Source organism: Solenopsis invicta, chromosome 16 (genome assembly GCF_016802725.1).
Source record: "Solenopsis invicta isolate M01_SB chromosome 16, UNIL_Sinv_3.0, whole genome shotgun sequence".
Lineage (NCBI taxonomy): Eukaryota > Metazoa > Arthropoda > Insecta > Hymenoptera > Formicidae > Solenopsis > Solenopsis invicta.
Window position 1 is genome coordinate 3,492,161 of NC_052679.1, and position 20,130 is coordinate 3,512,290.

Genomic DNA, 20,130 nt, shown 5'->3' on the forward strand with positions numbered 1-20,130 from the left:
AGTACACAGATGAGTTTGTAATGTTTGGATCGTCGTGTTTATTATACGACAGGTGTTTGCGAGTAACGATGGAAGCCGGGTGATGGGATTTTTCCCTTAATTAACATGTCGAGCCGAGCTTGGCGCCTTTTGAATCGAAAAAGTTCCATTACAAAAATCTCATACAGCTGAGTAATGAAATTACAATATCGCAAATTTCGCTACGGTGTACTGAAATTTAGATATCATTAAACAGAAATCGTGAGAACAGATTTCAAAATCGTTAAAGAAACTCGTGACAAAATTCAATTTAAATTTGAATTGCCGCGGGGCGTCTCGTCTATCAAAAGGCGAAGATTAGATTTACGCATTCAATATCTTCGTCGATGACGAAGATTCTTGAAAGGGATGGAAGAATCGTTGATCGCGAGAGGCGGGAAACCTGTTGCGGGAATCCTTCGAAACGTTTCTTTTTTCCCTTCGGCGGAAGTGCAACGATAATGACAACGGAAAGGAAAGAGAGCACGATCGTCTTTCGAGACGGAAACGAGGGACGATTAGGATCGCACGAACGAAAGAGAGACATTTATCTCGCGCGGGGACTCCCGCGATCGACGGGATCATCCTCTCTCCTCGATCGGAACGGAAATACTCGAGCACACGGCACTTTCTCGCCGGGCCGGTTTTCGGCTTCACCCTTCGACCATTGAATTTCATACCTCTTTCCGAACGTAGTATTTAATCGTCTTCAACCCCCCGGCAAGATTACCGAGCAGGTACCAGGTGGAACATCTGTTGCTCAACCTGTATCGCGCTATAATGCCTTTCGCTCCAATACCGATCCCTTTTGCGATTTTTTTGTTGCTGCGATGAATAGGAGGAACCAGAGAGCGCGCGTGAGAGAGCACACCCAGTCGTTCGGTCGCGCATTATAAAAAGCGTCTGCTTGCAAACGGGTCGCAATTACGCACTACGTCTCGTGGAGAGGTAGCCAACAATAATCTCTTCCGTTGTAACGAGGGAAATCCGTCGGGGAAAACGTTTCTTGCTTGTCTCGCCCGAGTCTTGTCGTTCCTGTTCCCCCCGATTTTGCATCGCAATCTTGTTAACGGATACGAATTCATCTTCTGCGATCCAACCGTTGCTTCGAATTCTCATAATTAAGGCCGTCCCGTATTCAGGAGATGTCGAGAGCAGCGGCTTGTCTAACTAGCGATTAGAATATTGCTTCGTATATAGATTCACATGTATTTTTTTTTTTTTTTTTTTTTGTATATATATTTGCATATCGAAAGAGGATGTACTTCCGCAAAGCAGTATATGTAAATAACGGAACACGTGTGCGGCTTACGAAAGCGCGCGTGATTAACCCCGTAAACTTTGGACTTCGGCCGCGTGCAGCCTTGATCTTCTAGTGCGTGTGGGCCGTTCGTGTCTGCGTAAATGCGTTTCTGCGTGAACGACAACGTCTCTCCCTTCCCTCTCTCACTCTTTCTATCGTCGTCTCTGCCGCCGTCATCGTCGTCGTCGTCATCATCATCATCCTCCTCTGATCCGCACGACGCGACCACGTGCTAGTCGGTCGCGGTGACGTCACGCTTCCGGTACGTGATTTCCTGGTACCGGACGACCGTTGGCGGATGAGAGGAGTTAAGTGCCGGACACGGGAGGTCCGTGCCTCCTCCTCCGCCTCCTCCTCTGCGCGAGCGTCTCTCGCGTCTTCCGGAGCGGAAAGGATAATGAGTGCCCCGCGAACGAACGAACGTTTTCGTTGGTGGAAGGGCAGCGGTTGTCTCAAACTCCGCGTTGTTTTTTTTTTTTTTTTTTTTTACTATTTATGAAACGATCGAGGAATATTAGACCTGCCTCAATTTTAGATTGATATAGCCGTTAGAAATAATGCGACGTTCACTTTTGATCTCGCGTGACATCTGACGCGACAACTTATCAAATTTATAGAACGTTATCGCCAAGAAAGTTGGCGACAAGGTTATAGATCCTATTTATCAATTCGTTATCGACGCTTGAGAAAGTAGAATGGCCAGTCGATCACGGACAGTGTGCCTGACGAGTCGTGTTTTCTCTTTTGCAGCGTGTGGCGAACCAGGCGCTTACCGTTTCGCCACAGCCGGCAGTAACGGTGGAGGGGCCGGTGTCCAAAATGTCTCCACCGACGAACGACGTGAACAACGGTGTGGTAGCGTCTCCCAGCACCCTGGCGCCTCGGGTTCCACCGACCACGAACCCGTCCCTCACCAACCCACCGACGCACAAGCGTTCCCCGAAAGACTTCATCTTTGGCAAGGTGATCGGCGAAGGAAGCTTCTCCACCGTAAGTCTCTTTATTTCTATCCAAGAATCTTTAGTAATGAAATAAATGCGAGAAAAGGATAATAAATCAAAATCGATCCTTTGATCCGATAGGTTTACATTGCCAAGGATATCCACACCACCAAGGAGTACGCAATCAAGGTGTGCGATAAGAGTCACATAATCAAGCAGAAGAAGAGCGAGTATGTGAAGCGCGAGAAGGAGGTGCTGAACATGCTCGCGGACGCCAAGCACTCGTTCGTGCGCCTGTTCTGCACTTTCCAGGACGCGGAGAGACTATACTTTGTCATGTCGTATGCTAAAAACGGCGAGCTCCTGCCTCACATCAACAAGGTGGGCTCTTTCGACATCGATTGCACCAAGTTCTACTCGGCTGAGATCCTACGCGGTCTCGAGTATCTGCACGGGCTCGGTATCATTCACCGAGACCTCAAGCCAGAAAACATCCTGCTGGACGACAAGATGCACGTGCTCATCACTGATTTCGGCTGCGCCAAGATCCTCAAGGACGACCCGGAAACGCCCGCGGACGTGGACGCTCAACAGCAACCGCGTTTCAGGCAACGCAGCGGCTCCTTCGTCGGTACCGCTCAGTATGTGTCACCAGAGTTACTGACCAACAGTAGTGTGAGCAGAGCATCCGATCTCTGGGCCCTGGGCTGTCTCGTCTACCAGATGGTCGCCGGCCTGCCGCCTTTCCGCTCGAGGAGCGAGTACGTAATGTTCCAGAAGATCCTAAAACTCGAGTACGATATACCAGACGGTTTCTGCGAGCTTGCCAGGTCGTTCGTTAATCAGCTTCTCGTATTGGAGCCGACGCAACGACTGGGCGCTTTGGACGAGCACGGCGCTGGTTATCCCAGCATTCGAGCACATCCTTTCTTCGAGGGCGTCGACTTCGAGACCCTTCACGAGCAGACACCGCCGCCGATTTATCCGTATCTACCCGGCACGTCGGAACATGAGGAGCTAAGGTCGCAATACAGGGTACCCGATAATCTCGAGCCCGGTTTGGGCCAGAAGCAACTCTCCAGGCTCCTTTGGCTGGGACCCGAAATAACGACAACCAATAACGACAACACCACCGCAGCGGAGCAACTCGCTGTTAACGAGTTCTTCAGCGATATGCCACTGAGAAAGTGCACCAACAACAGGCCCGACAACGTCTCCAACATCGCCAATTTGACGCCGGAACAGATTAGAATGCGGCTAGAGAAACAGCGCACTACGAATCAGTGGCACGCTTTTGTCGATGACAATCTTATACTAAAACAGGGCTTCGTCAATAAGAGGAAAGGCCTGTTCTCTAGGCGGAGAATGCTCCTCCTTACTACCGGACCGCACCTATACTATGTCGATTCTTATAACAATGTGCTCAAGGGCGAGATACCCTGGAGTCCAGAACTGAGGGTCGAGCCAAAGAATTTCAAGATCTTCTTCGTCCACACGGTAAGCATTTTTAGAATATCTCTTAAATCGAAATAAATTGTCAGACATCCAATACCTTTACATCTCTCTGATAAATAGATAGACGGAGATTATAAAACCGTATCTTTTCATGTCTCCGCTTCTATTCAATCACTATGCATAAGAAAAATTTTTTAACACTTGGAATATATCTAAACTTTTGTATTCTTTCTATTACAGCCAAACAGGACGTACTATCTTGAAGATCCCGAGGGATTCGCATTGGAATGGTGTAGAGCGATCGAAGAGACGCGAGTTCACTGTTACGGCCTGCAGGAGATGGCCGCTTAAAATGAAAACTGGAGAGATCCAAAAGACAGAACACGTAACGAGTGGTAAAGTCCGCGAGTGGCGATCACTAAAGGCCGATTTGTTTCCGACGAGAAGAAATAGCGAAATCGATTGTTCACGTATCAACCGATTGTAAAAAGTAGACTAGTAGACTTTATCGCGCGCATTCCGGATCGCGCGCTCTGTACAGTTATAGGCAGAAATTCATTAGGCAAAAAATTCTGAAACGCGATCTCCGTCGTCAAGAATCACCGTATCGCGCGCGGTGTTCATTATCACTTACGTTCGCTATTTATTGACGACCCTTCAGATCGTATCATCTGCGCGCACACGCGAGAATCGCACGGTGCTTACGAAAGAGGAAAATACGGAGGATTAGAGAAATTTTTAGCCAAGGCTTCGCTGTGTGACGTAATTGCGTGAGATCGAGATCGCCCCTGTGGGAGGCATAGGAAAATAAAGTTCACGCACTCGTAAATTTCAATGTTTACAATGCTCGCGATACGTATCATCCGGATCTTACGCACAAATTTTCACGTGATTCAGCTCTTTGGTGGAAAAAAAATTACGAAAACAAAAAACCCAAGAGACCGGATTGTCCCAGGAAGAAGCTTCCCATCTTAAGGCGGTCTTGGTCGCGCAAAACACGCTTCGCATGGCGCTATTATAGTACTTTATTTCTAAGTAATAGTCCAATTTCGATAAAAACGCGATGCGTATTTAGGTGAAATTAAAAGCCACGCGCGGCAGCAGCTCGTAACGTCGCCGTACGAATTTAGACGTCAATTTAGCCTGGTTAGTCAAAAAAAAAAAAAAAGAAAAATACAGTGAAGGACAACGAGACGCTACGCAGCTTTAACGAAATCGTTTTACGTCGCCTGTAAAGGATCCTCGGAATCTCGCGACCTTCCGGGCGATCTTTGCTCTCTTCACGGTGTACAGACAGTAATTGTTTGTCACGTCGTTCATCGCCATTCCCTTTCTCCTCCGCGTATTCGTATTCGCGTTTCCCTTCTCGTGAATTTTCTCTGTAAATATCATAAACGCGTTTCTATACGAAGAGCAGGCCGCGTAAAAGCATCTTGTAATATAGTAGATATGTAAGTAGAAGAAAAGGAAAAGTATCGTTGTCCTGCCACAGCATTTTTCACTCGCTTAATTATGTCTCTCGTCGTTTGGCCCTCGCGGACTCCCGAGCGTGCGATCGGTGATTAGGTGGGAAAATATCGAGGGAAAGAATGAGATTGGTGTTCGCACGGTTTTCCCAGCACGTTCGTACGTAAGAGGAAGCGGTGGAGAAAATGGGCATAGGAAACAAGGGGAAACCTTTGTTTTTTCCTCCTGCAAAAGACTTTTAAACTCTGCCTGATGAGAAAGGACTCTAGGACTAATATAGACTCGTTTGATAGCTTTAAGAGGCGCTATAGTAAAATTTGCTTAGAGCGCGTATCGCCGATTCGTTACACCGTTGTCATTAGCGCGATTATTATTTACGATATGATTTATAGCGCGTTCGAGCGAAAATTATCGCCCGCGTAATTATCGCCGCAACCGGTAACGCGGCACGAGTATTCATTTTCCTCGCATATGTATAAATTAGATATTTAAACATGGCCTCGCGCTTCGTTAATTTATTTCTACTGTTACTTGCCTCGAATTATTTATTCTCGTTTTTTTTCTCTTTTTTACCGTGCGTCGGGGACCGCATCGCGCGCGCGTTCATACATAGAGATTACAGACTAGTTAACTATCTCGCTACACCGCGTTCTATATATTTACTATATTATTATTATTATTATTATTATTATTATTATTATTATTATTATTATTATTAGAGAATATAGCGCTATTACTACTATTACTACCATCACCACTGCGTTGTTGCTACGTTATTGCGTACATATATATATATTATATATATTCTATATTATACGTCAACTATTGTCGTTAGACTTAGCTGTTTTTAGGTATATACCGTTTACTGCGAATACGTACTACCGCGTTGATAAGAGAGGGAAAGGAAGAAATTGAGGCGCGATTCGACCCGTGATATCGCGAGCGAGCCGTAGTCCGATCGTGTATAAATCTGTACAGTACTAAACATATGAAAATATTTATATATATATAGATATATTGTACGGTATATATATAAAATATTTATATAATGTGAATAGTGCGTAGTTAGGGGGGAAAAACTGTATAAATGTTCATAGGATAAAATCGCGTTTAGGTTTAATTCTCGTTGATATTCTCGGCACGGCTTGTTCGCGATTCCGCTAACGAAAAGCTTTATTTAGTCTCTCCTGTTTATATATCCCTCTCCTCTCGCATGGCGCAGACATAAACAGGGTATTCGGGGGATGGCCGAGGTGGTCGGTGGTTGGCGCGTGTTGCGTCGTACGATGTTCGAAAAAATGGTGATCTGTTCTTTTATGGATCGGCATTGTCCTCGCTACCCAGCGGCTTTGCTTAAAATGACCGCTTTTGGCGGGCTGCGTACGGTGCGGGCGGACGAGAACGGGGAACGAGCGAGCAACCACCATCAGCGTTCCACGGTCAAACTCCACTTCTTTTTTCTAGTGAGAATCGTTCGCGAGGGGGAGAGCTTATCCCTTTAGTTCCAAGTTTCGCTTCCGGCGAATCGCGCCTCGGTTTCGCAACGTAGTCTCTCTGCCGTGAACGAAGCACGTGGGTCGTGGTGAATTTTGGTTTATATATACATATATGTGTATATATATATATATATATATATATATATATATATCGCGTGAAGTCATACATAAAAGAAAATATATATTTTTCGACGTAGGAACAAATATATTTCCGTGCATGTGTAAATATATCACGCATCGATGTTGTGCTTCTTTTCCGGGGAGAAAGAGTACGTACTACTACAAAAGTCCGATCGCCGATCTCGTATCTCGCAAACACGTCGAAGTCTTTCTTCTTTTCTGTATACGAGATAGGGAGAACGGATCGCGCGCGTGTCGTTTCCATCGCGGGGAAACTTTGCAGGTCCTATGTTTTGTGCAGGCATTGCAAACTTTCAGATGGGAACGCGCGCGCGTACGTTTTTCTTAGGAGGTACACAACGACGCGTTTCCGATTTTCTTTTTCCGAAAAGGGCAAGAGAGCGTTGTCGAGCGTCTCTCGTTCGTCGTCCGGCACCGTTCCCGAGATTTCTGCCGGCTCTTTGGTCCGTGCGCTTCGGACCTTCAGTCTCTGTTATATCACAGCGAAGTAATCGATTTGGACGTGACTCCGTTAAAGAGACATGCCAAGGCGCTATGTTCACTAAAAGAAGAGATAACCAATTTAACTAGGCTAAAAGTTTTTCAAAGGAGACGTATACTTAAATCGGATCTCTTACACCAGAAATCGTTTATAAGATCTGCGAAACACGCAAGTAATAACAGCCAAGGCCTTGCGGACGTTCAGATGCCTACTAAAGCAGAAACGCGTTTCAACTATTGATTGCAGTATTACTAAATGTATACAGATTAAATGTAATACACTATACATACATACACAGAAAACACATGGAAACACAAACAATATACACTCGCGCAACCTATGAGAAGACTTTGTAAATAGTTAGAATATAATTGATATTATAGGCGCCAAGATGTATTAAGGATAACATCAAATTTATTCAGAATAAATCTTCCGAAATATCGCATAAATATGTCTCTATTCAATGTACCGCATATCCCATTTCCAAATCCGCTGCTCGAGGCTGAAATAAAAACTGATTTGAAACTCACCGGTGCGATGCGCAGCAGCGGAGTTGAAGCACGACGTTAATCTGCAACACGCAATTGAAGAAGCCGAGTTATGCCAACGGACAAAGTGTTCAATTTAGAAAACAGTTGCCGCACGCGTTGAATTATTAGCTATAATATATAAATTTATATAAAGTTGATCGAACGGTGCGAGAGGCAAAACGCGAGGAATGCTGGTCCGTTTTTGCGCGCGCGTTGTTGACCAAAATTCTCAGAAATACAGACAGCTGCCACTTCTAAGAATCTTCTGTCAATAATGCGTATGCAAAAAAACGGTAGAAAAGGACAGCGATCCTTGCGATTTTGCCTCTCTCACTGTTCTGTCAACCTCAACTTTCAGACGAGTCGAACGAGCATAAAAGCCGATCTATCTTACATGTTTATGATCTCCCTTTACAAAATTGTTAAGAAATACTTTTCTCTCGAACAGGCAAAAGGACGATCGATCGTGAATTCGAATAATATGAAAATATGTGTGATAACCGGAGCTGAATCTCGGATGGCGTTTTCCTCCACTTCGAACGCCGCGCGTCGCGTGAAGCAGGGCCGCGCGCGATGGTATCCCGTAGGTTATAGTCGACCGCTACAGCGTTACCGGCGACCCTGCTTCTCGCGGCGCGTAGGAGTGAGGGAAAAAGCCACCGAGATCCGGACTCTGGTGACAACCGAAATCTACAATCGGAACGTGAGACATCTTTTAAGACATCTTAAGATCCGATGGAGACTTCGTGTTGTGCTTGAAAAATCATTTACCCAGGGTTGCCCCGCCGGCGCTCGACGTCCCTCCTGGACCTCCTCCTCCTCTCAGCCTCTCGGATAGCTTCTTCGTGGCGGCACTCGTGCAACATTTACGGGATTACACTGTGCATACGTGCATTTCGCATTTACTTATCACTCAGCACACTTCACTGCTTATATTTTGCATGATCACTCTCACTCGCGACAACGCCATTACAATCGTGCACTGATTGTCGGAGCACGGCGACACTGCATTTCGGTCGAGACACATTTTGAGGCATTCCCGAGGGTTGCCCACCCATTTACGTGTGGCGATTACGTGATTACGATCGTACGACGTTTTCCGCGATTCTTGCAACCGCTACGCACTTTCGTAACAACAAAATGACACACTAGAATTCGCGAGCGGCGAACGGTTACGACATGATACCATACCACGGAAAACTAATGGCGAATTTCAAATTTCGGAAATAGTGTCGCGCGATTAACTTCACACCGACGCGATGCTACCCAACTGCCCTTGGTGGCTCCACCTTGCGTATCGCGGCAATTTTGAATCGATACAAGAAAGTTTGACTGAATCACTAGAATGTTTATGTAAATTTATATAAAAGAAATTAATGGAAATTATAAAATTATGTAATACTAATGCTAGATAGACATGAAATCGACAGAATACGTACAATGACACAAAATTTGTTAAATTAGCATATTTAATAAGTATCTGCTTTTACAGTTCTTTGAATGTTCAGCAGTTATTATTAATTTAGAATTCTGCAAAATTTCAAAGATCATCATAATTATCATGATGTTTATTAAAATGAATAATCATTGTATAAATTTAAAAAATGTATTGAGTGTCAAGTTTGATTTATAAAATTATAAAATATATTTAATTAAATGTTAAAACGTGAAGATTATTGAAATAATTTCTTGATAATATATCTTAATAAAAAGTGTATTAATACAAATAATAATAATTATTATTGAAATTCTACAGAACCCTGAATTATGAAATTTTAAATTTACCAGATATATCCCTACTACTATAAAAATTTTATATGTTGCATTTTACATGCATGTACAATAATGTTATACACACTTCTTTGCTTGTCGGTACACATACAGTATTAAATGTTTCAATAATGTATTACAAACATACGATAAGAATTAATTTATTTTCTAGAGACATAATTTATAATTGTTTCATTAAATAAAAAAGAGTTCTAAATTACATATTTACACATTTTGCTTTTGATTGTTTTGATTTATCAATGTGTGTTAACAAATGCCTCTTCAAATCCGGCATATTTTTTGGCTGTGTCGAGCACTTGTGACACTTTAATTTTGTATTCAAATATTCCATACACTTGTTTGGTTCCTTTTTTTTAATTGTGCCTTTTTCGCGCAACTGATGACATACATCTAAAAATCAATATAACTTATGTATTTAGCCTGTAATTTAAAAAATTTAAATAAAAATATTGATACAAACCTGATGAAGGTAAGAAGAACGGCGTCGTGAAGGAGTTCCAATGATATTTGGTTTTAAGGCAAGGACTATTAAAATCCGTACTTATTACGTGTAAGTGCAGCCTCTGCATACTGGGCTGTGCGTGATAACCCATGCTGCTCAAGAATTAAAAACAGTATTTAAAATTCCTTTACGATTATCAAATGTAGAAGAAAAACACTACATTATTTCATTTTCATTATTTTTATTATAATTTCGTTAGTTTTATTTGTTTATATAATTATGTTATTTTAATATTTTTGAGGTAACTTAAGTTTACAGTACAGTAAGTTTACAATAAAAGTTTCAAAATTTAAGTTTACAGATTTAATCTGAGACTCACATGAATTCGTGATCCGCTTGCTCTTCTGCGAGACTACACGCAATATTATGCATGTGGGTTAACAACTCCTGATGTTCAATTTTGACATGCCATATAGAGTTAATATTTTCTTTTGGTAAAACCAAGTAATGAAATTGGGCTTTAGGATACTTATCTTTGATGACAACTATTTTATCATCTTCTCTGATTTTACATTCAGGATCCTCTATTGCTTGAAGCAAACCAGCTGACCAATGAGGTTCTTTTGCATTCGCTGGTTTGTTCGTATTAGTTGTGATTTGACGTTTCATTGTCACAATCCTAAATCGTTTTGTCATAAAATGCTGTCAGAGAAACCCATCTAAATTTATATCAAAGCTGTATCATAAACTTCAAGATTACGTTTAAGTCATTTACATATTGTTTACATTAAGTTTACACAAATCTTTTTCATGTACAGAGACAATATAAGCAATATAAATTATTATAAATTAAATAACACAATAAAAAAAGTAATGAAGTTATACGATTATTAATATATATGATTTTAGTATTGATAAAATAAAAATACATATCAAAAATAAAAAATGTAATTTTTACTATTTCTGATAAAATCTAAATATTTTGATACATGTTAACCAATGAAACATAGTTTATACTGTATGCGTATAAAGTAGATTATTTTATGCATAACTATCAAACCTTGATTTATATACATATAAAATAGTTGTATCTGCATAATTTTTATACAATTAGCACATTACTGTTCATGTATATATATTATATTAATATTTATACATGTATACATGTATATAAAATAATATAGCACATAGAAAGCAATGTGCCCAGTTGTGTAAAAAATTTACATGACGCCAATTAATGACAAAAGCTCTATTATCGCGAAAAATAATTAATATTATAATTATCATACCTGATGATTGAAATGTCACACTATCAATTGATTACAAGATAGAGATTGGTTCGTCTAACCTAGAAAGCGCATATTGTTTATCAAATAACATGCTTTGCATTTTGATTTCTGGTGTTAACACGTAGAGCATTTCTTTGAATAATATATACATATTGATGAAAACAAAAAGTGAATTAAATACTATGAAGAATTTAAGAAAACGAATGTAGAACCTAACCAACAAACAGCAACTCCAAAACAGCTTCGAAAACAACTGAGCATGTGAAACCTGTTCAGTAGCGCCTCAACGTGCACGCTGAACTACGTAGCCACGATTATCATGAATATTTTCAACGGATAATATACTTATGATTATTATACTGTATTATAATATTAGAATTAACAAATTAATATTATAGATATCCGCGTAATTCGCAATATCCGAAAATATAATCGTCGTCTCGTCGATTACTGTAATAATATTAATTCGCTTATTTTAGCGTCATAACAATAATCATCATAAAAAACCAAATGCATATTATTTGTTGTTCGATACACGAAAAATTAATTTGAAACATGAATTCAAAAATGGCGCTTGCTTCAGCGTGACGTCTGTCTTGCTACGTGAAGTTGACCGCGCAGGGTGACGTATGTACCCCTTGCTATCGTAACTGCATTCGCGCGCATTCTTTCCCTTGCGCGGCGGACCGCGGGACGGATCGGCTCCGGAACAAGTGGCATCGCGGATCATTCAATTGGTAAGTATAACGTATTTAAACCTAGTGCCGTAATTCGCTCGAACGCGTATCTCTCAGTACTCATTCGAGAAAAGATTCACGACGCTGTTACGCTGTAGCACGGCGCATTAATTACGGCGCGCAAAGTTGACCGTACGAGAGAGGGGGGAGAGGGGTCCCTTTCTCCATTTCAATTGCGTTCCTTCTTTCGTTGCAAAACGTGTCGTGATCGAGAGTCGGACAGTTCGGGGATGGATGTTATCGTGATGTCTAACTTGACAATGAAACACTAAAGCTGCAATGCAATACTTGATCAGCCGAAAATGTGACAAAAGCGATGTCGCGTCGCGGCGGCGTTATGCATGTACAGATGCATGTATGTGTGGCGGCGCGCACCACCGCGACACGGCGTCACTTTTGACGCGTGAAGTTGACCGTGCGAGAGATCGAGACGAAATCGATTGCTTCACGCCATACTAATCACGTATTCTTTCCAGAACGAAGCGGACGCACGATGGACCGGGTCCGGATCGAGTGGCATCGCACATCGTATAATTGGTAAGTATGACGTATATAAACCATGCATTACAATTCGTTCGAACGCGTATTTCTCAATACCCGTTTGAGCGCTCGGGATCAGGAGCGCTGCTATACGCCGCGCGAATTTCATCGCCCGAGAGAGGAACCCATTCCACCATGTCAATGGCGTTCCTTCTTTTGTTACAGAACATCAATTGAGATCGAGAGCCGAAACGATTCCGGAGATGGATGTCGTCGCGATGCCTAGCTGGTAAGTGAAGCCTACATTAAAGCTACATTGTAATACTTGATCAGCCGAAAATATGATAAAAGCGATGCCGCGTCGCGGCGGCATTTTATGCATGTATAGATACATGTATGTGTGACGGCGCGCACGCCGACGCGACACGGCGTCACTTTTAACACATGAAGTTGACCGCGCGAGATAGACGAAGCCATTTTACGCCATGCTAATTGTATTCGCATATTTTTTTTAGAATTCGGCGTATTGCGGGGCGGATTGGCTCCGAAACAATCGCGACTCGTTAAACAGGTGAGCGAAACTTACAATCGCTGTAATTACTGGTATCATCAGTAGATAGACCATTTTATGCCTTATAATTTTTATCTGAAACACTTTTTTGTAAAATTTCCATTTTACTTTTATACGTTACAGAATTATCAATTAGCTACATACCTGATAACTCCACTGTTGTGCATCGGTCAGTGAGTAATGAAAAGCTTTATTAATCATGTAAAAAATTTGTGAAAAATATATTATGTATACACTGAGATAAAAAAATATCTTGCAACAAAAACGTTTTATTTAACACAAAAAAGTTATTTACTTTTCGAGTCTCCATAGCTCATTTACTCGAAACCAAGTTAAAAATTTCTTAATTAAAATATTTATGTAAATAAAGAAATAATGTTTATTTAAGTAATTTTTTCTTGCAGTTCTAGAAAATATTTACTGTTAGACTATTTTTATATACAAGATAATCATATTTTTTAATTTAAGAAAATAATTTGATTAAGTTTGATAATATTATTATCTATAAAATCATTAGTTAAAAATAAAAAATATAAAAATACAGAATTGTATACTTAAGGTAATATGTCTATATTTACTTAAAACTAAATATTTTTACTTAAACACAATAAATAAAAGTTTGCATCAAAATGGTTTTAAGAAAATGTATTGTTTTTATTTAAAACATTTGTTTCTCAGTGTATATTTGAATATTAAAGTCATAATTGTATTACAAATAAATTGTATTACATATAAAACCTCATAAAGATCACTTATCTTAATATTGATCAGGTATAAAGAATTATAATGGATATTACGTATTTAAAATGATTATAACATACAGTATTTTTGTTCTAATAGTTTTTATTTCTTTCTATTTTCTTTAAAAAAAATAGGTATGATGTATTAAAATCTATATCTCTTTTTTTAATTTTGATCGATTTGTCGTTGCCCGAATTTTACTTCAAACATATGTTAAGTTAAGAAGTAAAAAAGTTAAGATATAATGACGTAAAATTTTAAAAGATAAGAAACTTTTATGGCAATTATTAATATAATTGTTGATATGAAGTTTATATTTTACTAGACAAAACAAGCGCGCGCTACAAAGCTTTTGATATTATATAATTACGTACAAATTACAAATTTAATATTACGCTATGAACCTTTAATACACATAGTCAAAATATGCAATCTTATTGATGACAATCGCTCACCAAGTAAGCGCTGAACGAGAACCAATCAGCATCACGGAAAAACGACAACAAAAAACTTCGAAAAATTGCGAGTATTGATACAATATACTTTTTCAGATAGGAATAAGTGTAAGAGACATTGCGATTTGTCAAAAAAATAATTTTTGCGTTTGATTGAGCACATGTACAATTACGGGATACGATTCGATATTAGAGACCGTTGCAATGTGCACTCTATCTTATCGTCACGTTATCGGTTCGATGAGACCACGTCTCATTGGTCTTAGCGTCTAACCGGCCGATCAGCTAGATTAACCATGGTTGTTGAGTTTGTCGCGGGTTGACAAAAGCACCCCAGAAAGTGCGTCTCCTTTAAGCGACTTGCTACCCTGCGACTATGGCTTGTAAGATACAAGTGTCGTACGAATCATGGTTGAGAAAGTTTAGTTGACGTTAAACGTGCGTTAAACGTGATACAAAAGGCAGAACTCATTCGCAACGAGCTCACTATCGATCCCGTATCCATCGCGTCCGAACTCCTAAGTCGTTATTTTGTTAATTGCGTAATAAGCATCGTCTCTTGCAGGTGCCACGAGAAGATGCTTGCAGCGCTACAAAATGATTTTGTAATGCTAAATTTTTTTTATCTTTATGTAGAATTTTTATTTCTATTTCAAGTTTTCGTGATAAATGCATTAGACATTGTAATTTGCCCAGAAAATAATTTTTGCGTTTGATTGAACACATCTGAAATTATGGGGTACGATTCGGTATCGGAGATCGATGCAATGTGCACTGTGACTTTTCGTCACGTTATCGATTCAGTGAGACCATGTTTCATTAAATTTAGCGTTTAACCGCCCGATCAGCTGGATTAACCATGGTTGTTGAGCTTGTCGCGGGTTGACAAAAGCACCCCAGAAAGTGCGTCTCCTTTAAGCGACTTGCTACCCTGCGACTATGGCTTGTAAGATACAAGTGTCGTACGAATCATGGTTGAGAAAGCTTAGTCGACGTTAGACGTGCGTTAAATGTGATACAAAAGGCAGAACTCATTTGCAAAGAACTCACTATCAATCCCTTATCCATCGCGTGCAAATTGCTAAATCGTTATTTCGTTAATTGCGTAATAAGCAATATCTCTTGCAAGTGCCACGAGAAGATGCTTGCAGCGCTACAAAATGATTTTTTAATGCTAAATTTTTGTCATTTTTATGTATAATTTTTATTTCTATTTTAAGTTTTTGTAATAAATGCACTAGACATTGTAATTTGTCCAGAAAATAATTTTCGCGTTTGATTGAACATATCTGAAATTATGGAGTACGATTCTGTATCGGAGATCGATGCAATGTGCACTCTGACTTTTCGTCACGTTATCGGTTCAGTGAGACCATGTCTCATTGAACTTAGCGTTTAACCGGCCGATCAGCTGGATTAACCATGGTTGTTGAGCTTGTCGCGGGTTGACAAAAGCACCCCAGAAAGTGCGTCTCCTTTAAGCGACTTGCTACCCTGCGACTATGGCTTGTAAGATACAAGTGTCGTACGAATCATGGTTGAGAAAGCTTAGTCGACGTTAGATGTGCGTTAAATGTGATACAAAAGGCAGAACTCATTTGCAAAGAACTCACTATCAATCCCTTATCCATCGCGTGCAAATTGCTAAATCGTTATTTCGTTAATCGCGTAATAAGCAATATCTCTTGCAAGTGCCACGAGAAGATGCTTGCAGCGCTACAAAATGATTTTTTAATGCTAAATTTTTGTCATTTTTATGTATAATTTTTATTTCTATTTTAAGTTTTTGTGATAAATGCACTAGACATTGTAATTTGTCCAGAAAATAATTTTCGCGTTTGATTGAACATATCTGAAATTATGGAGTACGATTCTGTATCGGAGATCGATGCAATGTGCACTCTGACTTTTCGTCACGTTATCGGTTCAGTGAGACCATGTCTCATTGAACTTAGCGTTTAACCGGCCGATCAGCTGGATTAACCATGGTTGTTGAGCTTGTCGCGGGTTGACAAAAGCACCCCAGAAAGTGCGTCTCCTTTAAGTGACTTGCTACCCTGCGACTATGGCTTGTAAGATACAAGTGTCGTACGAATCATGGTTGAGAAAGCTTAGTCGACGTTAAATGTGCGTTAAACGTGATACAAAAGGCAGAACTCATTCGCAACGAGCTCACTAACGATCCCGTATCCATCATGTCTGAATTCCTAATTCGTTATTTCGCAAATCGCGTAACGAGCACTATCTTTTGTATGTGCTACAAAAAAGTTGCTTTAGATTTAAAGTTCACGAGTAATGTCGGGAATTTGCCGAAAGAATGCTATTGGAAACTTTATTGCAACAAGAAATCGAATGGAAAGCATGTAGAGAAAAGACAATGCATTTTATTGCTACATTATAAAAAATTATTTTTTCCGCAACGAACAACCAATATAACCTGATGTCATACGTTATTCTGTTTTATTTATTATAAAATCAATTTGTCAATTAATTAGGTAGATGAACTGCAAAACATCATATTTTATTAAAATTAAAACTTTATAAGAGTAAAAAGTAATCTTAATCTGAAAAAGTGCATGTTGAATCGATACTCGCATCTCTCGAAGTTTATTATTATTTACGCTTTTCCGCATTTCCGTAATGCTGTTTGATTCTCCCGCCATGCTTACCTCGTAAGCTGCTGTCATTGCGGAGATCGCGTTTTGACAGTTATATGTATCAAGGGTTAATAGTAAATTTGTAATTTGTAAATTATCTAATAATAAAAGCTGTGTAGCGCACCCATTGCTTATGCCTGTTTTGGCAGTTATATAAAATATTGCATCAAATATAAGATACATATGTTGTGAATAGCATTTTCTGAACATTTCATTTGCGTAAAAAAATGCATTGCTTCTATTTATTTATCTGTTCACAAATTATACACTAATAAATATTGCTGTCTTGTATCAATTTATAAGAACATTTAATTTGGAATAAATATTTGAGAAAAGAATCAAAAACACAAATTCGTGACTAACTAATTTAAACATATTTTATGTTTATGAAAATATTTTTTATTCCTTTTTCATACATGCATATGCATTATATAAATATTTTGAAAATTTGTTCTCTAAAAAATAAAGATCTGGTTATATTTCTAGATATTATACAGCTTATACGAACTACACAACTTTCGGTCAGTATATATCAAATCACCCTTTGATTGAGTTTTTTTTCTTTCGGCCAGACTGGTCTTACTTTTTGTTGATCGTGGTCAAATCTATTCCGTCTATATGTCAACAAGATAATTTGAGTAATGACGAATCGAATAAGATTGCATTAAAAAAAATACAAACATTTTTATATATTTATCGTACAGATGTGTGGTGTATTCTGGGCAGAAAAACATACAAAAAATCATGTAATGATATAATTAATATTTTAATAACTTTTAAAGCGGAATTCCTTCCTTAGAATTATACGTTAGTTAATACGGAAATCTGCTCTCCCTAGTATTTCAAGACTATTAATAAAAAAATATTCTTTGTAAAAGATAATTGATTATTTGAAAAAAGAAAAATTGATTGAGTTACTGCTTTTTTTAGCAGAACTGTTATTTTTTTAAATACGTAATATAAAAAATGTTATATTTTATATTATAATTATTTTTATATCTTACAACACTATTTTAATATATAACTATAATTTATTTTTTTATATACTTTAGCAAACTCATTTTTTCGTATATAAAACTAACGTACTCTCGTCGTTGATTTAATTGGAAATAAACGAACTGCAGCCGGTTCGTCGCGTCGCGCGTTTTACTTCGGGAGTGCCGTTCAAGTTATCGGACTAAAATTTTTCTAAATAATTAGTCCGCGCGCGATTGTGTAATATAATATGTGTTTTTCGCGAGTGTTTTCCGCGAGTGTGTAATGGGAAAAGGACTAGGAAATCTGACAATTTAAATGTCCTGAGAGGAGGAGGAGGTCTAGGAGAGACATCGGGCTCCAGCGGAGCAACTTTGGGGTAAATATAATTTCTTATTTATATAAGATTAATAGTCTTTTCTCTTTTTACTCGATTTTATCTTAATAAATTAAAAAATACTTAAAAAAAATTATATAAAATTTTATACAAATTGAAATTTACAAAGGTGTTATTCGAATATGATTACATTATTAGATATGTAATTAAAAGTTGAATTTTGATGTGCATATAAAGATTAATTTTTGAAATATTATTGTGAACGTATTTTTAATTTACATCTTATGTTTGTGTTACAGTATCATCGCAGCTTTGTGGCTGAATAACTCCGTTTGTTGCGCATCAGGTCGGTGAGTGACGAATTTTTTATAATAGATTAACGAACCTATGAAATTAATTTTAGATATATATTCATGTGATATCAATAAAATTAATAATGGAGATAAATGCGTCTTTTCATAGATTTGTTGTCTTAAAACAGACTAAGTAGATCAGACAGGGCTAAATAATAAATGATCTCATATCATTTATTTCGAATACCTCATTTTATGTATTCGTGCTCCGGTTCGCGTTACGGTTCGTTATTTGGTTCATGATTCAATTTCAAATTATTACTAAAAAATTAAAAGACAGGTTAAGTTAAATTAAATTAATATTCTATTAACATTCGCATAATCACATTTTTTCCGCGTCGTGATTATTTAACGTGATTATCTAAATTACCAATAGTTATTGGCAATTTCTTGTATTTTTCACGGTTAGATAATCTCGCTGGATTTAACCAGAGATGCTATTCTGTAACTCTTTAGCGATAATTTGGTATCGTTACAGCGTCGTTGCGCAGATATTATACATAGTAGAAAAGCTGCGCAACGACACGTAACGATATCCTTAGCTGTTATTAAGAGTTACGGAATACGCCTACAGTACATTATAGGTCACTTATGTTTTTTTTATGACAAATGCTTTTAATCCATGTCCAGTTGATGTATTCTTTCAATCTATGTCCGTTTGACGTATTCTTTTCAATCAATGTCCGTTTGTTTACATGTGTCAACCCACCAAGTAATTTTTTTTCGATTGTCAATCCACCAATAAATTTTTTCCGAGTGTCAATCCCCCAAATTAATTTATTCCGAGTGTCAGTCTACCAATTAATTTTTTCCGAGTGTCAATATATCAATTTATTTATTCCGAGTGTCAACTTACCAAGTAATTTTTAATTAATGTCCGGTTGATGTACTTCTTTCAATCAATGTCCAATCGACGTTTTTTTTTAATGAATATCCGATTGACGTATTTCTTTGAATCAATGTCCGATTGATGTTTTCCTCTCAATCAATGTCCAGTTAACGTATTTTTTTCAATTAATGTCCGGTTGACGTATTTTCTTTATTGTATGTCCGGTTGACGTATTTTTATCAATCTATGTTCGGTTGACGTTTTTCCTTTAATCAATGTCTGGTTGATGTATTTTTTCCAATTTATGTCCGGTTGATGTATTTTCTTCAATCTATGTCCGGTTGATGTATTTTCTTTATTGTATGTCCAGTTGACGTATTTTTATCAATCTATGTACGGTTAACGTATTTTTTTCCAATTAATAGATGAATGGAAGGAAAGAGTAAGAGTATTGAAATAGGACTAATATAGAAAGGAAAAAAGAATGGCGGAGAAGATAAAGAATTTAAAGATTTTTAAAAGGTGGATGTAAATTTTTTCAAGTAAAGTACGAAGGAAATTAGGAATATAATTGAACATGAATTTGAAGGTTTTTTTAATAATTGATGCATATCATATGATATTTTAACATTTTGTGTTTT

At 38.4% G+C, this 20,130-nt stretch overlaps 2 protein-coding genes across 10 annotated transcripts in view; one reads left to right on the top strand and one right to left on the bottom strand.

The window, feature by feature from the left end:
* The window catches only part of LOC105202789 (3-phosphoinositide-dependent protein kinase 1), a 353,542-nt gene extending 345,791 nt beyond the window's left edge, over positions 1–7,751 (top strand). For all 4 annotated transcript variants that reach the window (XM_039458957.1, XM_011171470.3, XM_039458958.1 and 1 more), the window contains 3 exons: positions 2,072–2,311; positions 2,404–3,759; positions 3,958–7,751. In XM_039458957.1, the coding sequence (XP_039314891.1) occupies positions 2,072–2,311; positions 2,404–3,759; positions 3,958–4,068 (1,707 nt within the window). In that variant the 3' untranslated portion in view covers positions 4,069–7,751. The remainder of the gene's footprint in view (positions 1–2,071; positions 2,312–2,403; positions 3,760–3,957) is intronic.
* A 1,996-nt stretch (positions 7,752–9,747) lies between these two features.
* LOC105202804 (aprataxin) lies at positions 9,748–11,635 on the bottom strand. Of its 6 annotated transcripts, none has more exons than XM_011171489.3 (5): positions 11,572–11,635; positions 11,355–11,413; positions 10,445–10,784; positions 10,084–10,217; positions 9,748–10,013 (listed from the first exon to the last, which is right to left on the bottom strand). In XM_011171489.3, exons 3-5 carry the CDS (start codon positions 10,759–10,761, stop codon positions 9,820–9,822), a joined length of 645 nt encoding a protein of 214 aa, XP_011169791.1. In that variant the 5' UTR covers positions 10,762–10,784; positions 11,355–11,413; positions 11,572–11,635; the 3' UTR covers positions 9,748–9,819. The 6 variants fall into 6 exon arrangements, with proteins under 6 accessions (XP_011169791.1, XP_011169814.1, XP_011169800.1 ...); XM_011171512.3 differs by having other exon boundaries at positions 10,445–10,744; positions 11,572–11,634; XM_011171498.3 differs by having other exon boundaries at positions 10,445–10,767; positions 11,572–11,632.
* Positions 11,636–20,130: the final 8,495 nt, after the last annotated feature.

Excerpts from the sequence above, each read along its gene's own strand:
- LOC105202804 (XM_011171489.3), bottom strand. The coding sequence starts at position 10,761 with ATGACAAAACGATTTAGGATTGTGACAATGAAACGTCAAATCACAACT. Across the intron at positions 10,218-10,444 it reads CAAGCGGATCACGAATTCAT|CATGGGTTATCACGCACAGC; the intron begins GTGAGTCTCAGA and ends ATTCTTGAGCAG. Across the intron at positions 10,014-10,083 it reads GTTCTTCTTACCTTCATCAG|ATGTATGTCATCAGTTGCGC; the intron begins GTTTGTATCAAT and ends ATTGATTTTTAG.